The 19,965-nt window shown below is 69.8% G+C and overlaps 1 protein-coding gene across 2 annotated transcripts in view; it reads left to right on the top strand.

Moving 5' to 3' along the window:
* Window positions 1-18,314, top strand: part of ADAP1 (ArfGAP with dual PH domains 1) — a 42,562-nt gene extending 24,248 nt beyond the window's left edge. The window contains exons 5-11 of one of the 2 annotated variants that reach the window (XM_058285681.2): window positions 10,382-10,494; window positions 11,714-11,860; window positions 16,388-16,471; window positions 16,677-16,739; window positions 16,997-17,068; window positions 17,155-17,398; window positions 17,459-18,314. In XM_058285681.2, coding sequence (XP_058141664.1) covers window positions 10,382-10,494; window positions 11,714-11,860; window positions 16,388-16,471; window positions 16,677-16,739; window positions 16,997-17,068; window positions 17,155-17,398; window positions 17,459-17,487 — 752 coding nt within the window. In that variant the 3' untranslated portion in view covers window positions 17,488-18,314. The remainder of the gene's footprint in view (window positions 1-10,381; window positions 10,495-11,713; window positions 11,861-16,387; window positions 16,472-16,676; window positions 16,740-16,996; window positions 17,069-17,154; window positions 17,399-17,458) is intronic. The other variant, XM_058285682.2, reaches the window with a different exon arrangement.
* Window positions 18,315-19,965: the final 1,651 nt, after the last annotated feature.

The following is a 19,965-nucleotide window of genomic DNA, read 5'->3' as shown; positions in this document are numbered from 1 at the left end:
CTGCCTTGTGTCTCCTGGCCCCCCAGTTCTGACACTGGGCTGGGGGCTCTGCAGGCGGGTGGGCCGCTGTCTCCCAGTGGGCGGCTCCCCCAGGGGTGAGCTGTCCCGCCTGGGGCCTGCAGGGAGTGCGGCCCTCACTGAGTGGGGGCTCCCCTCTGGCCCCCCCGTCCCCCCTGGCGCCTTGAGCTGCTTTTGGGGTGCGCCTCAGCTTCCGGGGTCTCGGAGGGGCTGTGGAGGTGGCTCTTGGGGCTCTTGCGCTGTCTGGGGTCTCGGCAACCTGGACCCCGCCCAAGCCGCATGCTCGGGCCATCCCTCAGCCCCTCGTGGGCTTGGCCGCGCCCCCACCTCTGCGTGCACCTAGGGTGAGGTGGGCCTGGTCAGGGGTGCCCGTGTGGGGGCTGCGCGGCCGCCGGCCCTGGGCGAGAGCAGCCTGCATCTCCGGGGCTGCCGCGACAGCTCGTGGACGTGGAGGGGACCCAGGGGTCAGGCCCGCGAGTGGAGGCCGTGGCGGGCGGGCGCTTCCTCCCGGGCTGGGGCGCCTGCTGGGCGGGGGGGGCCACCCACCGGTCTTGGCCTCAGCCCCCCGCACCCCGGTCCCTGCCCGGGTCCTTTCAGGACGCACGTGGCTCCAGCGTGGCCGTGTCTCCAGGTCCCAAATAAGGTGCCCCGGGCGGGGCAGGGACAGGAGGTCTTTTGGGGGACACTCTTCACCCACCGCCCAGCGCTCCCAGCTGCCTTGTTAGGCCCCGCCCTGGTCCCCAGCCCCCCGGCCCCCGGCCCCCCTGCCCTGGCCCTTCTCAGGTGAGCCTCTTCCTCACCTGGGCCACTGGACTTCCTGCCCCTCCCCTCAGGGTCCCTCTCTGCGGCTCAGGAGACAGCCCCTGGGCAGGGGCGGGGGCGGCGGGCAAGCGGGGGCCGTGGGCCCTGCAGTGGGCAGCCCTCAGCGGGACCTGGCCCTGCCCATGCGCTGCATTGTCGGCTCCAGCTTCTCCTTTTCTCACTGCATCGTTCCCACCACAGATGGGGAAACCGAGGCAAGGGGCAAGGTGGGTCTGAGCTTGCGCCTGCAGCGAGGCTCTTTGCGTCGGGGCAGTCAGCACAGCCGCCGGCGAGGCCAAGGCCGGCTCCTGCTCGGGGCAGAAGGGGCTGGTGGGCCCTGGGGTACCGCACCCAGAAGTGGCCCCGGTGGGCGCCGCACACGCCACGAGGCCCGGCGTCCAGGGAGCAGGGACCCCGACACGCACGGCACACAGGGCGCAGCTTGAGCGCCAAAAGTGGCCGGCAGCCCGAGCGTCTGTGCACACAGCGGCACGTTGCCGAGCCACGCGGCGCGATGCTGGGATGCGGGAAACCCGCAGGCCTCGGCGGTGACGGCTGCGCGAAGGAAGCCGGGCAGACCCGCGCCTCCTCCTGCAGGAAGCGTCCAGCGCAGGCCCGTCCCCAGAGGTTGAGAAGCAGGCGCTGGGCCAGGGGCACCAGAGTGGGAGCTGAAGCTCAGAAAATGTAGTTCTGTAGACGTGTCGGTGTGGGAGTGACGACGTGGTTTTTTTTTTAATTTTTAAAATTTTTCATTTCTCTCCCTTCCCCTCCCCACCCCCCAAGTTGTCTGTTCTCTGTGTCCACTCGCTGTGTGTTCTTCTGTGACTGCTTCTTTCCTTACCAGCAGCATGGGAATCAGTATCTCTTTCTGTTGTCATCTTGTTGTGTCAGCTCTCCGTATGTGCGGCACCATTCCTGGGCATGCTGCACTTTCTTTCGCGCTGGGCGGCTCTCCTTACGGGGCACACTCCTTGTGTGTGGGGCTCCCCTACACGGGGGACACCCCTGCGTGGCGCGGCACTCCTTGTGCGCATCAGCACTGCGCATGGGCCAGCTCCACACGGGTCAAGGAGGCCCGGGGTTTGAACCGTGGACCTCCCATGTGGTAGACGGACGCCCTAACCACTGAGCCAAGTCTGCTTCCCTGACGACGCATTTATTAACCACCGCCCAGTACAGCGTGGACTTGGCGTGGGGTGTGTGGTTTTCACCTGCCTCTTGGAGAGGTCCGTGGAACAAAGAAGGTGAAGAGATGCTGGATTAGAGGGTGCCAGCGGGCGAGGAGGCTGCGGGCTGCTGGATGGAGCGATGAGAAAGTTCTGGAACTAGGGCGACTACTGAGCATGCTCAATGCCGCTGAGTTGTGCACTTTAAAGGATTAATCGGGTGTTGTAAGAATTTTGCCTCAATTTTTTAAAAAATGAAGAAGGCGACACCTGCCGCATCGGAGAGCTGGGCCTGCTGGGCCCTTGGCCCGCCGAGAAGGGGCTTTGCGGGCGGCGGATGTCCTGCTCTCCCGCCCCCAGCCCCTCCCCATGGCCCTGCATCGCCTTTGAGTCTGTTGCCCCCCCCAGCAGCTCCCTCCTGCCCCGGGATCCCGAGTGTGGGCGTGGGCGTGGGTGTGAGCGGAGGGAAGGGGGGGCACCTGAGGAAGAGCGTGGACCGCGCGCTGCGCCCGTCGAGAATGCTCCCTTGCCTTTCCCCCTTGCCCTGGCGTCAGAGCGCCCGCCCCTCGCAGTGAGAACGAGATGGTGACTGACTCAGCGGACGTGGGCCGGCTGGGGCGCCACGGCACTGACTGTTCTTTCTCAGGACGTCCGGCCGTTGGCTCGGGCGGAGCAGCCGTGGCTTGGCTTAGGTAACCGCTCTGGCTGCAGGCACGGCTTGATCAGGGCTTCACCAGGTGCTGTCGGGACCTGGCCTCAGTCTCGGCCTTCTGGCCTGGTCTCTGGTGCGGCCCCCGCCTCCTGGGGGCAGCTTTACTCCAGCAGGCCCTGATTTCACACCCCTCTCGTGCAGGGGCGGCCTCCAAAGGGCATGTGTCTCACAGAAGTGTCCGGAAGTCTCATTCTTGTTGGCCAGTCAGCCAGGGATGGGCATCCAGTCCTAGGAGCAGGGAGATGTGGTACCGGGAACAGGGCCCTCCCGAGAACACTGGGGTCTGGGGTCCGTGAGTGGGGACGGGCTGGCAGACCAGGAGGCCTGGTGCCCAGTGGTGCTCGGAGAGTGAACGGGTGCATGTGTTTTCCAGGTGTGCTTGGGAGGGTTCTAGGAACCTGGGGTGCTGGGGACCCAGGCCACACCGAAGGGCACAGGCGGCGTCGAGGACAGTGGGAGCCCAGGCAGCGTCCCTGCCCAGGGACCCCACCCCGACACCGAGATGCCCCGGCACGGTCCATTTCCCCAGGCCCCTCCCAGGAAACGCGTAAGGACCCCGAGCGTGCCTGGGATACACCGAGAGCCCTCGCCGTCCCTGGGCCGCCCGCACATCCTGCCGGAAGGGTGGGCCCGGGCCACGGGAATCCTCGGGCGTTCTGCCTTGGGTCGTGGAGTGCCGTGGCCGAGGGGCCGTGGCTGCCTGGAGCAGACCCTGCAGGCGCCTGAGGCCAGCCACGTGCCGCATCCGCGTCTCCGGCCGCCGTGGCGGGCTGTCCGGGTGCAGGCGTGTGGCAGCTGTCCCTCCATGACGGTGACAGCAGCCACGGTGAGGCAGGGGCTTCCAGCGGCCCTGGAGGCAGTGTTGGGGATGGCAGGAAGAGGACAACAGCGCCCGCGGCTGTGGAGGAGAAAAGGATTTTGTTAACGGCCCTGCGAGCACGGGCGTGACAGGACGAAGTGGCCGGCGCGCCCAGCAGCAAGGACCCGCCGTTTACAGCCTCACACCGGGCCCTCCCGGGCCACCGAGCGGGCGCTTCAGGGGTCACGCCTCTCTGGGGGGTCCGGCTCCCGCTCCGAGTTGCCGCTCTGGGTGCCTGCACCCCCACGGGCCGGGCGGACTTGGCGCTGCTTTCAGGGTTGGCGCCGCCAACCCCGGGGACTCTGGGACGGAATCCTGCGTGGGGACGGGACCCCCAGGCCACGGGAGGAGCCACGCACTGCCTGTCCCCCGGGGCGTGGAAACCTCCTTCCCAGGACCCCGCCCCCCACCCGGGCGCCCTCACTGCAGCGCCATGTGCGAGCGAGAGGCGGGGTGCCCCCACCCACGGGGCACGTGGTGCAGGGCTCAGCCACCGTGACGGGGAGTGCGGAGGCCACGGGCCCTCTGGGAGGTCACAGGGCACCACCCACCCACCCGGCCAGCACGTGCACAGCCCAGGACCCCCAGCCCCGAGCCCCCTCCTCGCCCTGCTGTGGCCTGGGGGGCGCCAGGCAGAGGCGCGGCCTCCCCGCCGCTGGGACCCCCGCTCCGTGCCCCCAGCCCGTGGCTCCCACGGGGTCTCGGCCCGCCCCCGCCCACTTCCTGCCGCCTCCTGGTTCCCCACAAGCGCGTTTTCTCACAGTCGCAACGATGGCCCCCACCTGCTGGGGCGGAATGCGGAAGCACCTCGTGGCGCCAGGGCCGAGGAGAAAGGGGAAGCGGCTGGGCAGGCCCCGCGCCGCCCCGAGAGCGAGGGAGTCTGGGCGGCGGGTCCGGCTGGGGCAGGGGCTGCCTGCGCCTGCCCAGGAATGAGCCGGGGCGGATGGGGCCCTGGCGCCGGCGCTGCGCGCTGGGCTAAGAAGCTTCAGTTCCAACAAGGGCCCGGTACTGGGCACCAGACGCCTTGGAAAGGGGGGTGTCTCAGTGCCTGGGGGCTCCAAGGGGCCCCCAGGAGGCTTTGTCCTGCTTACCCCTCACCTGCTCACCACTCACCTGCTCACCTGCTCACTGCTCACAGCTCACCTTCTCACCTGCTCACCTGCTCATGCTCACCGCTCACCTTCTCACCTGCTCACTGCTCACCTGCTCACCGCTCACCACTCACCTACTCACCTGCTCACCTGCTCACCTGCTCACCTGCTCACCTGCTCACTGCTCACAGCCTACCTGCTCACCTGCTCACTACTTACCTGCTCACCTGCTCACTACTTACCTGCTCACCTGCTCACCTGCTCACTGCTCACCGCTCACCTGCTCACTGCTCACAGCCTACCTGCTCACCTGCTCACTGCTCACCTGCTCACTGCTCTGGGCACTCAGGGCTGAAGCAGGGCTCGGGGACGCCTGCTGCGGGAGCCCGATGCCCGGGGAGGGGGGTCCTGGCAGGCTCGGGGCTCTGAGCGCGGCCCCGGCCCCCGGCCCCCGGGGGAAGAGCTTGAACCTGCGCTGTGTGGACGAGCTCCCGGCGCCCGGGCTGGACACTTGAGCAGCACAATAACCCGCGTGGCCGGCCGGATGCACAGACGGGGGCGAGTGTCTGAGCCTGGGGGGAGGAAGAGCCATGGGGAAGAGGGCGGCTCCTGCACTGCGATGCGGGGAGGACGTTCCCGCCAGGGACCGCGCAATGGCCTCGAGGGACGTGCCGCCGCGACGCCCATGACCCCCTAAGGGAAGGAAAGCGACTTTACGGGAGGTGCCCGGCGGTCAGCTCACCCCGCGCCTCAGCACCGCGAGGACCCGCGCGACGCAGCGGCCCGAGGACGGGCATCAGACAGCAAGCAGGCGCGCTCGGCGCCATCCAGTCACGCAGCCTGGGGGGCCCGGGGCCTGCGGCCACAGAGGCTAGACTGCAGTGCGGCGCGAGCGCCCCCAGGGCTGGCGTACTGGCCGTGGCAGCTCCCGTGGCTGTGGCAGCTCCCGTGGCTGTGGCAGCCGTCGGCCGTGGCAGGGGCGCAGGAGCGCTCTGCTCTCCGCGAGAATCCTCAGGCCGCAGGCGCACCCATCCGAGGGAGGTGAACCCCGAGTCCCAGGGTCGTGCGGGCGCGAGTGCGCCAGCTTTCGGGCCCCGCCCCTCCCCGTGGGCGTCTCGTAGGTGGGCCAAGGGTTACGGCACTTCTTTCTTTTTCTGCGGAATAAGCCTTTGTAATGTTTTTGCAACTTTCCTTTCAGTCTAAAATTAGTTCTAAACCAGAAGCTAAAGAAACAAGCAGAGTAACTGCCTGGGAGCGGGGCGGGCTGCGGGCCGCCCACCAGCATGTGGGGCTCCCCCCGGGCCCTCTGTCCCCACGCAGGGCTGGGCACCCCTGGGACCGGCTGCCCGAGGCCCCAGCACGGTGCGGACTGGAGCGGGGGTGGGGTGGGGGGGTGGGGCCTGGGTCAGCGGGTCCCTCGGAGCCCCAGCTGCCCTTCCCAGGGCCTGCCCCGCGGGCTCCCCTGGCCGCCTGGGCTGGGTGCACTCAGGACACGACCCCTGCCCCTTCCGGGCTGGCCTCCACCCTCTGCCCGCACGGCTCCGGACGGCTGACCGGGCAGGGCCGGGAGCAGCGGTCAGAGGCAGCCGCAGCCCCAGGTGGGCGGCCGGTGGGCAGTGGGCATCGGGCAGGTGGCCCCAGAGGATGTGCCCACCCCCGACCCTGACCCCATGGACACCCCAGCGTGGTCAAGGCCAAGCGGGCAGCGCTGGAGGCGGGGCAGGTGGCAGGACCTGGGTGGGTCCAGGTGAGGCCGAGGCCCACCTGAGGGGCAGGTACCCGTGCGCGCCGCCTGGTGCCTGTGAGCAGCGCCTGGGCCTGGCCCCCGCCCGCCCGGGACCCTGTGGCCCCCACCCCGCCCGCAGGGGCTTGTGCCCTGGTGGCAGCTGCTGCCGCCTCCCCCCCCTGAGCTGCAGCCTCAATGGACGCCTTTCACAGGCCGGACAATGGGCCCTGTTGTCCAGGGGATCAGACCCCACGCCCCCAGGCCCCAGGCCCCCAGAACCCAGACCCCAGAACCCCAGACTCCAGGCCCCCTGGCCCCCGGCCCCCCGGCCCCCGGCCCCCGGCCCCCGGCCCCCGGCCCCGGCCCCTGGCACCACAAACACGCGGTGCTTCCTCCTGGGCTCTGGCCCGTCTCCCGGAGATCATCCGCCTTCATCTCGCGCGGATGCCCCGTCGTGCAAGGCAGGGCCTGTCCCCGCCGTCCCCCCCTTGTTCTAAATGTCACACACTGGGCCAGCCCCGGGCGGGGCCTGCGGGCCATGGCCTGGGGCCTGCGTGTCCTTCTGGGATCAACGGCAAGGCCCTGAGTGAGTGGTGGAGCCTCTGTGCCTCAGTTTCCCCACCGCTGGAAGATTAAATGGGGTGTGGTGAGGTGTCCCGGGGGTGGCTGGCCGGTGCCTGGGCCTTGCTTAGGTAGGGCTGCTGCCCGCCCCTTCCCTCCAGGGGCCCAGGACCTCTGGGGACCCAGGCCCACACTGCCCTCTCTGGGAAGGTCTTCTCGTGGCTGTTCTCGCTGCAGGTGCCCTCGGCGTGTGTGTGGGGGGCACCCCTGGAAACGGGCAGTGTGGCAGGAGCGGCGGGCCCCACGGCCCGGCTCGCTTTCTGCCTCTTCTGGGGCGGCGTGTGCGCAGGTCACGCTGCGCCGGATGCCTCAAGAGCCACCATGTCCATGGCTCCTGCCGCCGTGCTGCGGCTGCGCGGGGACCAGCCACCGGGTCCCACTCGGGGCCATCCCAGGCCCTGATGACCCAATGTTCACGAGCGGGTGTGGACGCCGCGGTGGGAGGGCTGCTCGCGGGCGGGGACACGTCCAACTTGGCAGGAGCACCACCCCGTGTTCCAGAGGGTTCTGCCGTTTGCACGCGTTCCACCTGCCCCGCAGCCGTACCAGCCGGGCCGGGCTCTGCGCTCCCGTCTCTCGTGCGTCAGCGGCGCATGAGGCGGCAGGCGCGGCCGAGGCTGTCCCTGTGCGCTTCGCAGGAGGTGCTTCAGCAGAGGGTTCTGAGGAGAGGGACACGCTGCCCCAAGTCCCCAGCAGGCCATGCAGGACCCAGTGCTCAGCGGCTCTGGCGCACAGTAGGTGCAGGCACACAGTAGGTGCAGGCCCACAGCGGATCTGCATAGTAGGTGCAGACACACAGAACCTGGCATATAGTAAAGCCCAGCACACAGTAGGTGCAGGCATACACTGGGACCTGGCGCATGTTAGTTACAGGCACACAGTAGGTGCAGACACATGGTAGGTGTGGGCTCACAGTAGGTGCAGGCACACACTGGGGCCTGGTGCATGGTAGCTACCAGCACACAGTAGGTGCAGGCTAACGGCAGCCCTGGCACACAGTAGGTGCAGACACATAGTGGGTGTGGGCTCCTAGTAGGTGCAGGCACACAGTAGGTACGTGCTCAGCAGAACCCAGGGCGGATGCGTGTTCACGATGTGCTGAGCACAGCATCTGGCCTCTGCCCTGGACCCGCTGGTACTTACGGAGAAGTGGCCGCTGGCGCCCACTGGGCCGAGGATGCCCTGCGCGGAGCACGCCCCGACAGGCCTCCTCTGCGGGATGAGCTGCAGGGAGGGCTCGGGCAGCACCAGCAGCCCGGGGCCCGGAACCCGCCGAGCCCCAGCGCCTCCCTGAGCGCGGGCTGGGCGGCCAGGGCCGTGGCGGGCGGGGGCCTCGGCACCAAGGCTCTCCCAGCCTCCACCACCGGCCTGTGGCCCCAGAGGTGGGCGTTAGCGCCCACGGGCGCAGGGCCAGGAGTGGACGAGGGCGGCAGGGGTGGGCGGCAGGCCGAGACGCCAGAGAGGCCCGGGGTGCTGCCCGGCTGTGGGCGATATCAGGGGTCCTGGCTGAAAACACCGCCCTCGGGGCCTGCCTGGTGCCCGAAATTAGCGCCCGGGGGGCGCTGGCCCAGGGCAGGCAGCTCGGCTGACCTCTGCCCTCGGTCCTGGACCAGGAGTGGTTAAGAAGAGTGGCCCTGTGCATGGGGGACCCCCAGCCCCTGGTGATGGGGACAGCTGTGCCCAGGCCCCCTCACCCTACCTGAGCGTCCCTTGTGGGCAGAGGCCACTGTCTGCTCTCACCGGGCGCTGCTTCCCCCTGCTGGGTGAGGCAGGCGTGACAGGAATGGGGGGGGTACTGAGCAAGGGGCCAGGTGAGGGCCAGGTGAGGACCAGGTGAGGGCCAGGTGAGGGCCAGGTGAGGCTGCTTGGCAAGGATGCCAGGGCCAGGTGAGAAGGTCAGGCAAGGTGCACCGAGGCGAGGCGGCGGAGCCAGGAGGGAGCGGGGCAGGTGGTGGAGCTGCCAAGGAGGCCCCTGCTGGGCCCCGGGGGTGGGGGCCCCTTAGCGTCCTGAGCCTCGTTTCCTCCCTTACAGTGGGGGGGGGGGGGCGGGCCCCTCGGGTCTTTCTGGCGTTGAACGAGCGTCCTGGGCCTCCCTGGGCGTCCTGAGGCTGTCCCCTGGCCTGTGGGTGGACTTGCCTGCGGCCCGCTCGGTGCAGGGCAGGGCTCGCCTCGGCACAGGGATGGAAGGCGCTGCCCGGTGCTGCGCGGGCTGAGGGCTCACTGGGCCGACAAGCCTGTCTGGGCTTGTGGTGGTGCGGCTGCCCCAGCGTGCACCGGGGGACACGCCCGCCAAGCCCTGCGCGGGGGCACCCGCGGCTCTGAGGGGGCAGACGCCCGGGGCCGGGGGCCGGGGCAGGGGCGGGCTCGCGGGCACTGCCCCTCAGCCTGCTGGCCGCCCCGCTGGCCCCTGGTGGTGCCCGCTGTCGTTCCCGACACCAGGATGTGTCTCTGTGGACCAAAGGAAACCGTCCTTGCCCGTGGGCAGCTGAGGGGCCCAGGAGGGGCATGGCGCGGGGCTGAGTGGGGCGGGGGCTGAGGGGCGCTTTAGGTGCACTGAGCCCCTGGGGTCACGGCGCCCCCAGCCCTCAGGGCTCAGAGTCCAGGGAGCAGAGGGGCCCGGACAGCTCCCGCGGCGCCCGGCACGCCCAGCCCTGGTACCTCGTTCAGCAGGGCCCCAGGCGGGCAGCGGCCCCGGTGCCTGTCTGAGGGTCTGGATGGACAGACGGAGGAGCAGGGTCCGCACCAGGGAAGGCTGCTCACCACGGAAAGGGTCGTGCCCCTCGCAGCCCAGGCCCAAGGCTCCGACTCGCCCACACCCCGCAGCACGACTTGGCTTCCCCAGGGAGTTCTGGGATGGCGGGGCGGCCGCGGCGGGGGCACGGGGCGTGGGGCACGGGGGCCGGGCTCCTGGCTCTGTAGCTGCGGAAACGCTGGCCACACCCCCCCAGGGGGCCCGCCCTCGCGGCCCTCGCGCCCTCGGCTCCGGCCCCCCCCAGCCCCGCCGGCCTCGGGGGCCCTGGGGAAGGTGGTGCACCTGCGCCTCCACCCCGCGGGCCCGGCCTCCGCCCTCTGCCCGGCTGGATTCGGCGCTCGCAGGTGGGGCAGGTGCACATGCCCAGGTAAAGCGCACCCTCCTCGCTTCCCTGCACGCGCTAGACCTCAGCGAACCCCAGCGGAAGGAGCCTGCCGCCGCCGGGGCGGGGGGTCCTGGGCTCCGAGGACCTGGGACGAGCCGCCCCCCCCCCAGCCCCGTGTCCCCCTCGGGCGGCGGGCAACCCGGGCGGACGGAGCCGAGGGCCAGCGGGAAGGGAGGCCTGGGCCCTGCCAGAAAGACGGTCCCGCTGGGGCCCACCCCCCCCCCCCGACGTGACCCCTGACGCCCCCCAGGATACAGAGAAGGCCTCCTCTGGAAGCGCGGCCGGGACAACGGGCAGTTCCTGAGCCGGAAGTTTGTGCTGACGGAGCGCGAGGGGGCGCTCAAGTACTTCAACAAGAACGACGTGAGCGGCCGGGGGGCCCGGGGGCTGGGCGTGGCCGGGGGGGCTCGGGCCCCGGGGCCCGGTGGCTGGGCGTGGCCCTGGGCAGCGTGTCCTCAGCTCCCCGGGGACAATTCCTGGGGGCCACCTGCCCCCTCGCAGGGTCCCCACAGGGAGCCCCTCTGCAGGGACTATCCCACCCCTACCGGGACACCCCACTCCCAACGGGACACCCCCCCATGGGGGCAATCCCACCCCTCACGCAGACACCCCCCACGTGGGCCTCCCCCCCCGGGACTCCCCACCCCCGCGGGGACACTTGCCATCCACCCCTTTGGCCGCAGCTGCTCTCCGGGGCCCCTGAAGTCAGGCCTGGGCTGGGGGACAGGAGTGGCAGAGGGTCCTTCCAGCGCCCAGGGCGCCGAGAGGGGCCCGGAAGGCTGGGTGTCTGCTCGCCGCCCTCGGCAGCGCACGTGAGGGCGACCCCTCGACCCCGTGGTCCCCGCGGCAGCCGGCTCCAGGTGGGAGGTAGAGACGGGGCGCAGGCAGCGGTGGGGGCAGCGCCGGTGCCGGAGCAGGACGGTGAGGGGCGTGTCGGCTGCACATCCAGGCGGGAGGGAAGCAGGACGGAGAGGACGGGTGGGCGCGGAGCGAGTCCCGGGCCAGCTCCCTCGGGCTCGGGGTCCCGGCAGCACCCCAGGAGGGGCGTCTTCAATGGTTTTATGCACAAGGAGCTGGGCTCAGAGACGCTCCTCAGGGCTGGGGCCACACAGCAGTCAGGCGGGCCGGGCCCTCGACCAGGAGGGGCTGCCCCGAAGCAGGAGCAGGGTCGGGCGTCAGGGCCCACCCGGCAGGGCATCCTCGGGCGCCCGCGCAGCCGGCATGCACGGCCAGGTGACGGGCGCCAGGCTGGGTGCGGGAGCCGTGCTCCTGGGGCCCGGGGCGGACCCCCACCCTCCCGCCGCCCACTGAGCAATGGCCTGGTCTCAACAGGCACCGGTGGCACAGAGACCCCCACTGGCCGTGGGTGCTGGTGGGCGGGAGCGCCCTGGGGCTGGGGCGGGGGGCTCAGCCCAGGCCGCGACCTCCTGATAAACTGGGCCCTGCCGAGGAGGGACACCCTGCCCCGGCGGGCCGAGGGGCTTGCCCGAAGTCCCCCAGCAAGGCAGGGCCGCCCGGCGCCCGCCCCTCCGGCCGGAGCTGGGAACGGGCTGCCCGGCGCCGACGCAGGCCCCGCTTCCAGGCCAAGGAGCCCAAGGCCGTGCTGAAGATCGAGCACCTCAACGCCACCTTCCAGCCAGCCAAAGTGGGCCACCCGCACGGCCTGCAGATCACCTACCTGAAGGACAACAGCACCCGCAACCTCTTCGTCTACCACGAGGACGGGAAGGTGGGGCGGGGCGGGTGCCGGGGGGGGGGGTGCGGGGGGCCCAGGGGCACGGGGGCTGGGGGATGTGGGGGCTGGGGTGGGGCTAGGGGTGCAGAGAGGGTGGGGGTGCGGGTGCGGGGCGGGGGCGGGGGCTGGGGATGGAGGGAGGGCAGAGGGTACGGGGCAGGGCTGGGGGCACGGGGTCTGGGCTGGCGGCATAGGAAAGGTGGGGCCGCACTGCCTGGGACCAGGCCGCTGGGTGCTCCAGGGCAACGCCCGCCGTCCAGTGGCTTCCCCACCCCCACCCCGGTCCTGAGGGCGGGGATCTGGCGGGGGCCCCTCAGGGAGGGGGGCCCCTGGGAGGAGCTGAGGACCCCCGTGGAAGGGCAGCAGCAGTGGCTGGAGCGCCGCTGTGGGGGTGGGAGGGGCAGCTCCGCCCTCCGCACCGCCTGTGCCCCCGCGGCTGAGCCCAGCTGTGCCCCAGCCCTCCGCCCAGCGGGGGCGGGAGTGGGGGCCCGAGGAGGGTCAGGCTGCCCTGAGTCCTTGTGCTGGAGCCCCGGTGACGGCTCCGGCAGCTTTGGCTCTTGGGGTCCTTCCCTTTTTACCAAAAGTGCCAGTGGGGGAGGAGCTAAACGCATCCGAGGTCTGTGATGGGAAACGAGTTTGAGGCCCTCCTTAGCTCGCCTCCTCCCCAGAGGCAGCCGGCTTCCAGCTTTTAACAGGCCCTTTGGGAACGTGTCGCCGTGCGCATGAACAGCATGCTGTGTGCTGTTGGAGTTGTCCATGTTAGGCATAATCTGCTGATTTCCCACCACAGACTGTCCCGCGCCCCCACCTCACCATGTCCTGTTTCCCATGAGTCCATTACACATGTGTTGTGATTTTGCTCACATTTGCATCCAGAGTTTACACTGCATGACTGTAAATATTAGTCAGACCCGAACCCTGGAGCAGACTATAATTACTTTTCCTTTCCTGCACAAGATTTTATTTTTCCCTGCACCTAATAGTTACCCCCCCCCCACCCCCCACTGGTTGTCTAAATCCCCTCTGGATACAGTCAGGTACTCCAGCTATTTTATCAGTTTCAGCTTCTTAGAGTCATCTCTCCTGCAGCCTCGTCTCACTTCTGTGTTGATTTCCGGCTTCCTGGATCTCAAGTCTTTCTTAGTTTATGCTCTCCCTTTTTTGGAGCACACCCTTTGGTAGCTTCCTGAGAAAGACTGCCCAAGTAGCAAAGCTCCTGAGACCTTGCACATCTGAAAGCTCTACCCTCCTTGGGTAGACTTAGAGCGTGACTGGATATACACTTCATTTCCTTTTGTAACCCACTTTGAATGCTTCTGTCAAGAAGCCCGAAGCTGCTCTGACTCCCAAGTTTTTGTCTGTGACCCATTTTTGTTGGCTTGGTTTCTTGCTCCGGAAGCTCGTCCCTGGGGCTTGGAAGGTTCTGATGATGGCCGTGCTCCGTGGGGGCGCTTGGCGAGGGCATGTCAGTCCAGCAGCTCATGCCCAGGGGGTCAGGGGATTCTTCCTTGCATTATTTCTCGGGTGATTTCCTCCCTCCATTTCCTCTGTCCTCTCTTTCTGGAATTGCCGGTATTCAGATGCTGGCACTCCTAGACGATTTTCTCATTTACTTCTTTTCCTTCCCTACTTTCTGGGAAGCTTTTCCAACTCTGTCTTCCAGCTCTTCTATTGAGGATTTAATTTCTGCCCTCAGATTTTTTATTTTGCAGAACTCCTTTTTGTTCCTGGAACATTCTTTTTTCAAAACATGCTGTTCTTATTTCATAATTGTGCTGTATTAGCTCTATTGACAATTTCCAAAACTTCCTTTTCCTTGAACAGCTTTTATTTCTTCTGATTTGCTGTTTCTTGTCTGCCTGTTTGTGTGCTATGGTATCTACCTTCCAAGTGAGAGATTTCTTCAGAAGTCCTGGGGTGTGGGGCCAGTCAGGTTTGCAGAGGAGCCTTCCCAGCAGTGGGGTTGCTGAGAAGAGAAAAGCAGGGCCTGGGCTTCAGGACGTGTATTCACACACAACTTCCCTGTTTCTCGACAGCCCCAGACAGCACAATGCGTCTGGCATACGCACGCCCCTACACCAGGTCCAAACCCCTTCTTTTACCCTCCCCAGAGAATAAGCCTCCAGTGTCCGCCATGGGAGGGGGCAGGGAGGAGGGGTGGTGTTCCCACCACTTGCCTGTTTAGACCCCCACCCACAGCCAGAGGGACCTTGAGCTGTCCATCCCTGAGCCCTCGGGGGGCTGCGTAGTGCGGGTCAGGGTGCGTCCAGTTTCCTCTCTGTTGGCTGAAGGTCCACTGTCCGGGATCTGTCGGTGGTCACTGAGCATTGTTCTCCACTCTCAGCACTTTGGGGCTCTTCTTGATCTCATGGATTTAGGCCTGTTTACAAAAATCTCTCACTGGATTATTGACAGACTTTAGGAGGGAAATCTGTATCTGTATCCAGAGGCCCCTTAATTCCCCAAGAGGGGAGACTGGGGCCAGGAGCTCAGGGGTGGCTGCCGAGAATTCAGGGGTTTTCCGTAGGTGAGCAGGTGCTCTTTTGCTGGGCTGGGTCCCATGCCAAGCCCTGCGCCGGGCTCTGGGGTAAGCTTGCAGGTGAGTACTCAGGTGAGTGAGCAGGTGTATGCTCAGGCGAGCATGCAGGTGAATGCATAGATGAGCACACAGGGGAGTGTGCAGATGTGCACACAGGGGAGTGCATAGGTGAGCACAGGTGAGCATGCAGGTGAGCACAGGTGAGCCTATTTGACAGGACTTTGCCCTTGTGCGGCTCAGTCTGGCAGGAGAGACAGACATTAACCAGAGTCACAGGAATAACTAAAATCAAAACCGTGCTGTGCGCTGGGATGCACAGACCCACGGCACGGGGCGGTGAGCCATGGGTGGTCCAGGAAGAGGGTGTGGCGTGTGCAGAGGCCCTGTGGGAGAGGAACCCACGTGTTTGGGAAGGTGGATGAGGACCAGGGCGGCCAGAGAGGAAGCAGGTGGAGAACCCGGCAGGGTGGACCTGCCAAGGTCGGGGGTCCCCACCCTGCAGGGCTCTGAGGGACTTTGTCCTTATCCTAAGGGCAGAGGGAAGGGGGGCGGGGCATTCTGGACCAATGTGCACTTCCAGAAGGTTCCTCTGCTGTCCTGGGTCTAGCGAGGGGCCAGGCAGGGCTGAAAGCTGCCAACGAGGCGGGAGTGGACGGCAGATGTGGGGTGGGCGAAGGGCTTGGAGGCCCCTGGGAAGGAAGGACCCAGAGGCCTGGGGCTGCCTTGGGATGGGCAGGGGGCCAAGGGTGCCAGGAGCTCCTGGCCACGCGGACAGGCGGGGTACACAGGGGTCAGGACGGGGGGCGAGGAGCAGGCCCTGAGAGCAGGTCCCCGGGTTTCGGGCTCAGGGCAGAGGGGGCGCTGGAGGAGCCCGTGGGGTGGTGAGCCTAGGAGCAGCTAGTGGGAGGGAGGAAACCGGGACGTGCCCCAAAAGCCGAGGGGGTGGCAGCGTGGGCGGCGCTGCCCAGGCGGAGGCGTGGGCAAGAGCGGGCAGGGCCGCGGTGGGCAGGCACGGCGCCTCCCCATGCAGGGCTGAGCAGGAGATGAGCGCCCACGCCGGCGGGGAGGTGTGGGGTCAGGGTGGGCTGACGTGAGGGGCCAGGTGAGGGGGAGCCACTGCAGGTGCAGGAGTGAGAGGGTCACGGGCACCCTGAGGTCCCAGAGAGGAGAGCACTGCAGACGGGGTGGGCTGGCCAGAGGAGGAGCTGTGGGGCCTGACCTGGGAACAGCAAGCGTGACCTGTGTCCCCAGGGAAGCTGCAGGAGGAGGGGAGGGGGTCTGGCTGGCTGCAGAGCCCGGCCCGAGCCCCTGGGGCAGAGGAGGCTGCGGCTGAGCAGGCTCCAGGAGGCTGGGGAGCAGGAGGGGACAGAGGCTAGCCTGCCATGCTTGGCACAGGCTAGCCCACCCGCTAGGATGACCCAGTGCCAAGGGCAGTGCTGGATGCTGCAACAACTCACAGCCACAGGGGCTGGGGGCTGGGAGGAGGGGACGGGCCAGGGCGGGGTCCCGGGACATTGTGGGGGTGGGGAGAGGTGGTAGCTGGTGGGCGGGGCTGAGAGTCGGGCAGGGGGCAGGAGGAGCCTGGGTGGGCCGGGTGGTCCTGGAGCCCGTGGAGGCAGCCAAGCTCGGGGCTGAGTGTGGAGAGCCGAGGGGGGCCTGTGGGAGTGGGGGGCGGTGGGGGGGAGAACGCGAGGCCCCCTCGGGTGCCGGCTGGCCCCGCCTTCCACAAGCGTGATCATCGTGCAGGCAGCCTGGCCAGCGAGGGGCCGGCCAGCGGGGCCGGGGCGCAGGGGCCTGGGGCAGCCCGACGCCACCGCCCACCGCTGCCCACTCCTCAGGCCCCTGCACCCCAGGCGTGGCTAGGCCTCGCCCGGGGGTCCCGGAGCAGCGAGGTGGGTGGCTCGGGCGGTGTCCGAGGGGGGCAGAGCTCGTGGGGGGCGCCCTCCTGGGAACCCCCCTGCCCACGCCAGCCTTGCCCGCAGGAGATGGCCGACTGGTTCAATGCGCTGCGTGCAGCACGCTTCCACTACCTGCAGGTGGCCTTCCCGGGCGCCAGCGACGCCGATGTGAGTAGGGGGTGGGTGTGGCCCTGGGACCGCCCTGTCTGGGGCGGCCTTGAGCCCCGTGGGGAGCGACCCCAGTGCCCTGCTTGCTCTGGTGCAGGTCAGGTCAGCTGCAGGGGCTGGGGGGGGGGCTGGGCCAGGCTGAGGCTGGGGACGCGTGGTGCGCGCTGCCCGGGGAGGGCGTCCACTGTGTCCTGCCCGCTGCCAGCTGGTGCCCAAGCTGTCCCGGAACTACCTGAAGGAGGGCTACATGGAGAAGACGGGGCCCAAGGTGGGTCTGCCCGGCCCGAGACCCCTGTCCCTGCTGGGTCCTGGTCCTCCTGGTGGGTGGGGCAGGGGCCCTGGGGCCCAGAGGGGCCAGGCTAGGTGGGCGGGTGTGAGGGGGTCCCTGCCAGAGCCCCAAGCCCTCCCGGCCCGGCCCCAGGGGGACTCGGGGGCAGGCCGAGGCGGCGGTTAGGGAGTGGGGAGCGCAGAGCCTGGTGAGGCCGCGGCGGGGGCGGGCAGGGGTGACCGGCCCTCCCGGCGCAGCAAACGGAAGGCTTCCGGAAGCGCTGGTTCACCATGGACGACCGGAGGCTCATGTACTTCAAAGACCCCCTGGTGAGTGGGGCCGGTGGGGGCCCCGCGGCGGGCGCGCCTTCCCGCCCCTCCCCCGCCTCGCGGGGTCGCAGCCGGCCCGGCCCCAGCCCGTGTCCCCCCAGGACGCCTTCGCCCGCGGGGAGGTCTTCATCGGCAGCAAGGAGGGCGGCTACCGCGTGCTGGCGCAGCTGCCCCCCGGCACGCAGGGCCCGCGCTGGGCGCACGGCATCACCATCGTCACGCCCGACCGCAAGTTCCTGTTCGCCTGCGAGACGGAGGCCGAGCAGCGCGAGTGGGTGGCCGCCTTCCAGGGGGTCATGGACAGGCCCATGCTGCCGCAGGAGTACGCAGGTAGGCGGCGGGGGGGGGGGGCGCGCGCCGCGGCCGGGCCTCACGCCTGTCCCCTCGCAGTGGAAGCCCGCTTCAAGCACAAGCCCTAGCGGGTGCCGGCGCACGCGGACGTCGAGGCGGCAGTGGACGGCGGCGGAGCCCCCGCGGGGGCCGGAGCTCGGGCCCCCAGGACGTCTCTCCAGAACCGCACCGCAGGCCCGCGCCCCCTGACCCCGTCGTGCTGCTGCCCACCGCCCCCTTCCCGAGTGACCCCCGCCCGCCCTGCTGGCTGAGCCGCCCCGTCCTCTCGGCTCGGGGCAGCCCCTCGGCCCCTACTACCTCTCCCGCCCGGGCCCTGCCTGCAAGGGGGCGAACGGAGCGTCCAGGCTGCCAAGTGGCCCGGCCAGTGCGCAGTGCCGCGTGGCTGCGCTGCCGGGGGCCTCGGACGGGCTGCCGCGCCCCCCTGTCCCGCCCCGTCCGCCCCAGCCAGCCTAGCTCGGCGACGCCCCCTTTCCCCTCCTTCTCCCCCTCCCCGGCCCCCCAAGAGCATCGCGGTGGTCAGTTGGGGCAGACCAGGGGGCCCCAGGAGTGGACACTGTTGGGGGGCTCGGGACAGGCTGGGGGAGGCGGCTGCCCCAGGGGCTTGGGGCGGCAGGGAGGGCCCTGCTGGGTCCCCCGCGGCCCGCCCGGTGCTCATGCTGCCCCGCGCTGCCCCAACCGCTGCTCGGACCCCTGTGGCCTGTCCCCCACGAGTCCCGGGCCCCGGCCGCGCGAGCTGCTGGCCGGCTGGCAGCGCAGGCAACGCCGTATTTATTTCTCACCCGACCCTCCCTCGCGTACGTGTTCGGGCCTTGCCAGTGGTCGCGGGCCGGTGCCGCCCGGGCGGCCCCCACCCCGGGGCCTGTGCCGCGTCCCCGAATAAAGCTGTGGCTCTGTGTGGTCTGGTCTCTGTGCTACGCTGGGCTGGGGCTGCCCCAAGCTGGCGTCCGGGTGCCTGGTCCGCCCTGGGGGTTCCGCCTGGGCCGAGGGCTCTCGGCTGCCAGGCGCGGGCCGCGTGCGGGGGGCGTCTGCCAGAGCTCGTGGCCTGTGGCTCATTCCTGGGCTGCTCGGGCCACGGTGGCGCACGTGGTGGCGTCTCCTCCGCGCTCTGGGGGCTCCCAGCTCCCGTGGCGCCCCCCGAAGGTCCTGTTTACTGAGGGTCCCCGCCCATGAGGTGAGGATGAAGACGGTTTTCTGGGGTGCAGAGCTCCGAGCCACCACAGGGGATGGAGGCCCGTGGGAGGAGGCCCGGGCGGCCTCAGCCGGTGCCTCCTGCCCAGCACGTCTGGGCCCCGAGCCCCTGCAGGCCGCCCTGCCTGGACGGAAGGTCTGGCCTCAGCTCAGTCTGGGCTGAGTGACAAGAGCCTCCGGGGGGCAAGAGGGACAGGAGGGCTGGGGTATGCTGGGACCCAGGGGCGGGCAAGGCGGGCAGGGGGGCCAGGGCATGCTGGGACCCGGGGGCGGGCAAGGCGGGCAGGGGGGCCAGGGCATGCTGGGACCTGGGGGCGGGCAAGGCGGGCAGGGGGGCCGGGGCGTGCTGGGACCTGGGGGCGGGTAAGGCGGGCAGGGGGGCTGGGGCGTGCTGGGACCTGGGGGCGGGCAAGGCGGGCAGGTTGGCCGGAGCATGCTGGGACCTGGGGGCGGGCAAGGCGGGCAGGGGGGCTGGGGCGTGCTGGGACCCGGGGGCGGGCAAGGCAGGCAGGGGGGCCGGGGCGTGCTGGGACCCGGGGGCGGGCAAGGCGGGCAGGGGGGCCGGGGCGTGCTGGGACCCGGGGGCAGGCAAGGCAGGCAGGGGGGCCGGAGCATGCTGGGACCTGGGGGTGGGCAAGGCGGGCAGGGGGGCCGGGGCGTGCTGGGACCCGGGGGCGGGCAAGGCGGGCAGGGGGGCCGGGGCGTGCTGGGACCCGGGGGCAGGCAAGGCAGGCAGGGGGGCCGGGGCGTGCTGGGACCCGGGGGCGGGCAAGGCGGGCAGGGGGGCCGGGGCGTGCTGGGACCCGGGGGCAGGCAAGGCAGGCAGGGGGGCCGGAGCATGCTGGGACCTGGGGGTGGGCAAGGCGGGCAGGGGGGCCGGGCCGTGCTGGGACCCGGGGGCGGGCAAGGCGGGCAGGGGGGCCGGAGCATGCTGGGACCCGGGGGTGGGCAAGGCGGGCAGGGGGGCCGGGCCGTGCTGGGACCCGGGGGCGGGCAAGGCGGGCAGGGGGGCCGGGGCGTGCTGGGACCCGGGGGCGGGCAAGGCGGGCAGGGGGGCCGGGGCGTGCTGGGACCCGGGGGCGGGCAAGGCGGGCAGGGGGGCCGGGGCGTGCTGGGACCCGGGGGCGGGCAAGGCGGGCAGGTGGGCCGGGGCGTGCTGGGACCCGGGGGCGGGCAAGGCGGGCAGGGGGGCCGGGGCGTGCTGGGACCCGGGGGCGGGCAAGGCGGGCAGGGGGGCCGGGGCGTGCTGGGACCCGGGGGCGGGCAAGGCGGGCAGGGGGGCCGGGGCGTGCTGGGACCCGGGGGCGGGCAAGGCAGGCAGGGGGGCCGGAGCATGCTGGGACCTGGGGGTGGGCAAG

Source organism: Dasypus novemcinctus, chromosome 23 (assembly GCF_030445035.2).
Source record: "Dasypus novemcinctus isolate mDasNov1 chromosome 23, mDasNov1.1.hap2, whole genome shotgun sequence".
NCBI lineage: Eukaryota > Metazoa > Chordata > Mammalia > Cingulata > Dasypodidae > Dasypus > Dasypus novemcinctus.
Note: the sequence above shows the minus strand (reverse complement) of the source record. Positions and strands in the feature narration are given on the sequence as shown.